At 40.5% G+C, this 6,417-nt stretch overlaps 1 protein-coding gene across 1 annotated transcript; it reads right to left on the bottom strand.

The window, feature by feature from the left end:
• Positions 1–134: 134 nt before the first annotated feature.
• tdrd6b (tudor domain containing 6b) lies at positions 135–6,417 on the bottom strand (the record flags this gene model as incomplete). The annotated part of the gene is made up of 3 exons (XM_079832771.1): positions 135–179; positions 291–358; positions 969–6,417. The coding sequence occupies 3 exons, from the start codon at positions 6,415–6,417 to the stop codon at positions 135–137; spliced, it is 5,562 nt and encodes a 1,853-aa protein (XP_079688897.1).

Raw genomic sequence — 6,417 nt, 5'->3', positions numbered from 1 at the left:
AACATGGCAAATAAAATCTCTAATCTTTCACAGCCTGAGTAGTCCATTTGAAACAAATATTTGTTAGTTGTGAATTAATTTCCCCATGAAAAAACGAATTATACCTTTACGCAATAAATAGTTAAAAAATTTACTCATTTGAAGATGCACTTAGAGTCACACGAGTCTTCAGTGCAAACCTATAAGGTAACAAAAAGAACATGTATTACTTTAAAAAAGGATTACTGAACATTCAAAAGAAAAAGAAAAACACAAAAACAAACACACAAAGCAGAAACAAAAAGGAATACCATGGGTAACATTTGATTTTCTAAACCAGCTACCCAACCAGAACTTCTGCTTGGTGTCATCGGGATGTCTGTAGAAAAATAAGCATAGTAAAATAAATCAAAATAAGTCTGACTAATTATCAACCATTGACAACTAAAGGTTGGAATACACTACACAACTTTAAGAATCTCAACAGATTTAAAACCCTCGGCATCACACACTTTCTGACTTTGTAATAAAAGCGGGGCATCATACACTAAAAGAATGAGATTTGCACACTACCAGATGTTCACATTGATCTGAACACGAACTCAAACAGAAGCGTGCACATCATATAGAAGACATGACAAATGAGAGAGAAAAACCATGCATCAAATCGTAGTCTAGACCTATAAAATATTTATTAAAATAAACTGCAGACTTTCAGCAACTAGCACAGACTCCTTCAGACCGTAAATTGTGGTGAAAATTTGGGCAAAAGTAGCATAATGTATTCCAGCCTTAAATTAAAGTACTCATCTAGAGAAATTAGGTGGGGAGCATCAGAGAGGATTCTGTACACAAGTACTTTAACAAACCAGTGCTAGAAAACAAAACCTGTAAGCGTATAAGTAACCAAAGCCTAAAGTGTTCCCCTTAAAATAAATAATTCTATCCAATTTGAAAAATAATCCCACATATGATTTTTTACCACCAACCTTTATCAGAATCTTCCATATCTTTTCCATTTTCCTCAGTATGCAGAAGCATTGGCTCAGCTGATCCAACAGGAACTCCGTCAGATTCATGACAAACTTCTTGAATTTCTAAAACTGAATTTGTCCTTGTAGGATCATTAGCAATGACATCTCCAAGCTGATCCTCCACCTTGTTTTCAGGTACATCATTTATTACTAACAGCTCGATTTTATTACCTCCAAGTTGTTCAGCAGCACAATGGGGTTCATTTGTGTGATTTTCCTCTGTTGAGATTGCAAGGTTCATGCTTGTTTTAGCCTCTGAAACGGGTTGATTTACAGATGTTGATGCAGTGTGTTTTTCAAGGGATTCAATCACCTCCGCAGAGTTCTGATTATGTTGTGCAGAATTACTCAAAAACTTTGCCATGTGCTCATTTACAAGACATTGTGGAGACTCAACTTTAACATAATACGGAGGGCTGTTAGGGTCCAGCGTACTGGCAATGCACTGCACAGTTACTTTCAGAGGTTGATCCACTACAAGCTCGTAGAATTTATCGGTAGCTACACTGTCGCACAATCCGGATGACAGATCAAATCCTTCTAACTGACAAAGAAAAGCTTGAGGTGGACTTTCCAGCAAGTCACAAGGTAGCACCTTAACAGAGCCTTCACTGATTTCCGACTCATTTCCAAAGTCAACAAATAGGACCGAAACCGTGTTTGTGCATTTATTAATAACCTGTGCACGATACCACATCTGATCATCGCAGAAATGAGCCAAGCACGGGCTTCCAGGATCCAAATTATCCAGCAGAATTGGCTGCGTCTCACTAGAGTTTCCATATTCTTGGGCAACATGGGTAATTTGGTCAAGCATTTCAGAGTTTGAAAACTGGCACCAGAAATAATTTGGTCCAACAATGCATGATGCAAAAGCTTCTACCATCTGTCCCAAAGACACATCTGGTTTCTTGAAGAGCAGTTGGAACTTCTCCTTCACAGGTTTGGAAACTGCCAGTAATGCATTCAAGTCTAAACCATCCCATTTCTCACTCAACGAATCTGATGAGCTGCCACTGGGAGTCATTTTAACTTCCCAAGTGATGACATCATCTTTGATAAACTTGCAAGAGAGAGTATTCTCACCAACATCACCAAATATTTTTTTGAAGAGAAATATCTGCTCCATTTCCTGAGTCTTGAATCGATCATCCACACTACAGCTGCAGTGAATGCTGAACCTTGGGTATGACAGTAGCCGCTCATCAAGTTTGCGAATTTCAAGGGGAGATACAGTTGCCTCGTTTCCAAAATCTATGAACTCTACCTGAATCTTGGCAGTTTCAGTGGTGTCCTTCACAACAGCACGATACCAGGAATCATCTTCAGGAAACATGGCCTTCACCAAACTTCCCTGCTGAACACTGAATGCATTCGTTTCATCTTTCTCAGATGGCTGAGGGGAATTCAATAGCTCGCTGATGGAGAATAATGTATTCTCATCCATTGCCAATTGCACAAAAAAACTTGTCAGGCTTTTGATGTGCGAAACATACACTTCAGACACTGTACCTGGTTCTATCCCACGAGGAGGAAGATCTCCAACTTGAGGTAAACACTGCGCTGATAGTACAGGAACCACAGTGTGTCCATCTTCAGTAGACATTGGGTTTGTGATGCTTTGATCTTGGGTCATGGCTGCAACACATTCTAACTGACATCCACCATTGTGCTGTAATCTTTCTTCTTGATTGGATTCATTTTTAGAAAGCTGTGACACAAAGCTGTTATGGTCAGGGTTAACATTATCACTTGATGGTCTGGTACTAGAATTAAGCTTGGGAGTTTTGTCTTTCTGAACAGTTTCAGAGCTTGTTAATCCAAAATTGTCCTTACCGGCAGAGGGTTTTGTTTTAGTGGCCTCTCTCACTTTGCTACAGACTTGAGGTTTGGGGTCACACCAGTAATCTTTCAGAAGATCATTAACAACAAGCCCCTTGCATTCAACAAGGACGCTATACCGAGGACACTTTGGAAGGCCAGAGGACATTACAGTGTTCTGAATAGTCACTTTTAAAGGTTCATCCGCCAGAAGCTCAAAAAATTTATCAGTTGCAGCATCACTCCAAGTGCCATCTACGGACCCCAAAGCTTCTAATTGACAAAGAAATGCTTGTGGTGGGCTTTCCAGGAGCGTGGTGGGCATGGACTTAATGAAGTTCAGATCAATTTCAGACTCATTTCCATAATCTATAAAAAGAACAGAGATAGTTTTATCATGTGTATTGATAACCTGTGCACGGTACCACAGCTGGTCAGAAAAGCGTGCAATGCACGGTCCTCCTTTGCGCAACTGATCTGGCTGAATTGGTTTTGTTAGACTACAGTTTCCAACTTCTTGTGCAAGCAGGGATACTTTGTCAAGTTCCTCTGAGTTTTTGAACTGGCACCAGAAGTAATTTGGTCCGTCAATAGATGAAGCATATGCTTCTACAATTTGTCCTCGAGTTAAAGCTGGTTCCTTGAATGTTAACAGCTGGATTTCTTCATTGCAGCGCATTTGTGATTCAGTTTGAGCACCTGATTTGAGAGCAGCATTAAACAAAGGCCCTTCCATTACAAGACCCTGGTGTTCTAAACTGACAAGCCAAGCAGATACATCGTCTCGGATAAACTTGCATTGAATTCTTCTCTCACCATTTTCACCAGCTGCCTTTTTGAAATTCAAAATCTCTTCCTGGGTCCAATCTTTTTTTCTTCTCCTACCATCAAGCGTGCAATGAATACTGAGCCTGGGGGTGCAAAGGAACTGCTTGGCAAGTTGCCTTATTTTAAGGGGCAGAAGTGTTGCCTCATTCCCAAAATCAATAAACTGCACTTGAACCATGCCATCTCTCTTCTTTTGAACAACAGCACGATACCAGGCTCCATCAGCAGGATATTCAGCTCTCACCAGGTCACCTGAATGCAACAAGTTTAGTTCAACTTGTGCATCACTTAACTGAGCAGAATTAAGTTTGTCAAGAACAGAAAATATTTCATCTTCATCACTTGTCAATTGCACAAAGAAACTTGACGGACTATTACAGTGTGAAACATAGATGTCAGAAACATATCCTGCGTCGAAGGCTCTCGAGGGAAGATCAGTAAGCTTTGGATAAGTCACTTGTTGCTGTAAACCATTAGGCCTAGCTCTACTGTGTCCAGTTGTTTGACTAGTAACAGACTGGAAATTTTGTTCCAATGTACCTTGAAAAAGTGGTTTCATGACTTTCTTAGAAGTTTTCTCATGTGCTTGTGATGCAGTGCTTAAATGAGGTTTCACCCCTCTAGACTCCACTCCTTCTGAAGACTCCTTGAAAGTACGAGTCTTATCAGTTCCTTTGCAGATGTTTCTTTTGGTCTTGTTCCACAGCTCTTTAATTTTTAAGTTGAGGTTTGTTTTCTCATCATGCATCTCCACTGATAGCTTGCCTGTGGGATTTTGTTTCACGATTACAGTGAACATGCAGTCTGTAGCGTAGTTTTTAAACCACTCATTAATCTCACATGGCTCAGGTAATGTTACATTAAAAAGTTCAAACTGAACAGCCTGAATGGGAGTGGATGCAATCACACTTGCCTTTGGAGGAAATGGTAGAATATCAGATTTATCCAAAGCCACCAAGTCACCATAGTCTACAAACTGGACAAGTATTTTTGGATGCGTTGATTCAATTTGTCCTCTGTGCCACTGCCCATCTTCATACTTGGCAAGACACATCATCTTAGGGGAAATTGAAAACTTTGCTTGTGGTCGCTTGAGGCACAGTTGTTGAATATCTTTGGTCATTTTCCTAACCGTTTCAGTATTTTGTGCAAAATGGCCATAGAACTGGTTTACACTTTGGACACAGGTTATTTGTACCTTCTCCTTTGCGCCGACTTCAATTTTAGGTGGTGAATCAACATATGCGTCACTCTGAATGGGTGGAGCTGCAGCAATATTCGGGAAGTGCCCTCCCTCTACAAGGTGTAGGTTTTCTTCAGTTTTGGAAGGTCTCACTACTGTGACATCTTCAAGAGAATTGAAGCATCTGGTTAAATTGGGCGGATGGAAAGAATGTACAGACACATTTCTGTCAAGCATGTATTTGCATGTCACTTTGTTTATGATCTCAAGAGTTGGGTCACCACAAATCCTCTCCGTCACTGACAAACAACCCTCTCTGCGGCCAAATGTGTTGTTCACATTTACATTGTCATTTCCATAAAGAATTATATCATAGACACCCTCATCCTCACTGTGATGCTCAAATCTTCCAACAAGGATTTGATTGAGTACAACAGACTTCAGATAATCTATTTGCTCAGTCCTCCATCCAACGCCTTTGTCAATGACACCATGTAGAGAGCATGCATAGGTGACAACTGGCAATTGGAAGAACCTCGCAGATAAGGGTCTGATATTGCAGAGTTTAACAAAATCTCCAATTCCATAATCGACATGAAAGACCTTGACAACATCGGAGATGTTGTTCTGCTGAAGTACAGATCGATACCAATTGCCATCACTTCCTTTGGTTGCACATGGAGACCCATCAGACAGCGGCATGGGCATCTGAGCAGAGAATGAATCTTCATAGTATTCGTGGAGCTGCTCACTTAATTTCTCGAGCTCATGTGAAAAGACATGCAGTTTGCAAAAGATTTTCAATGGATGGACAACTTGTGTTACAGTTATAATCTCAATTGTTCCAGGCAACAACTCTGGACACAAGTATTGATGCAACTTGTCAGGATCATTGGCATGCTCCTGCTGACCATTTGTAGGTGCAACGTTTGTCTGTATGGAAGGATTTCTTGGCAAATACAGTGAATGCATTACAAGGCTTTTAAAGTCTTCATTAGGCATCTTTCTAGCAAATCCAAGTTCATACATTTGTTTGGATATCCTTGGAATGTCAAGGAGAACAATTCTGGAAGGCATTATCACATCCTGAACACACCCAGAGATGCTTTTCCCACACAAAGATCTGATGAACTCTGAAGCGGCCCGAGACCATGCACTCTCAAGACATAGAGGTGATACACTGGCCAGTATACAAAGCTCTACTTTGGGAGGTAGACTGCAAAGGTTGCGTGGACATTTTGTCAAAGCGTTGCTTGAGGCCCAAAGTAATTTACCATCATCAATAAGGAACACCTTGTATTCATGTTTAGATTTTGAAAGTATCCTTGCTCTGTGCCAAGCTCTGTCTTCATTTACTAAGCATACTTCTCCAAGTTTGCCTTCAAAAGTTTGCTGCGGTTTCCTAAGGGCTTCAATTTCTTTTTTTAGTTGTTGATATACATCAATGGCCTCTTGTCCATGATTTAAATTCCCTCCAAATTCCACTAAGATAGTGTGTGGGTTTAAAGTGACTCTTGAGATATGAACAGTTGCATTGGATCCAACTTCTGGCAAACCAGGAATTGAACACAT

The sequence above is a fragment of the Gobio gobio genome, assembly GCF_949357685.1.
Source record: "Gobio gobio genome assembly, chromosome: 13".
Taxonomy (NCBI): domain Eukaryota; kingdom Metazoa; phylum Chordata; class Actinopteri; order Cypriniformes; family Gobionidae; genus Gobio; species Gobio gobio.
The sequence above is the reverse complement of the archived record's forward strand: the minus strand, read 5'-3'. Positions and strand labels throughout refer to the sequence as shown.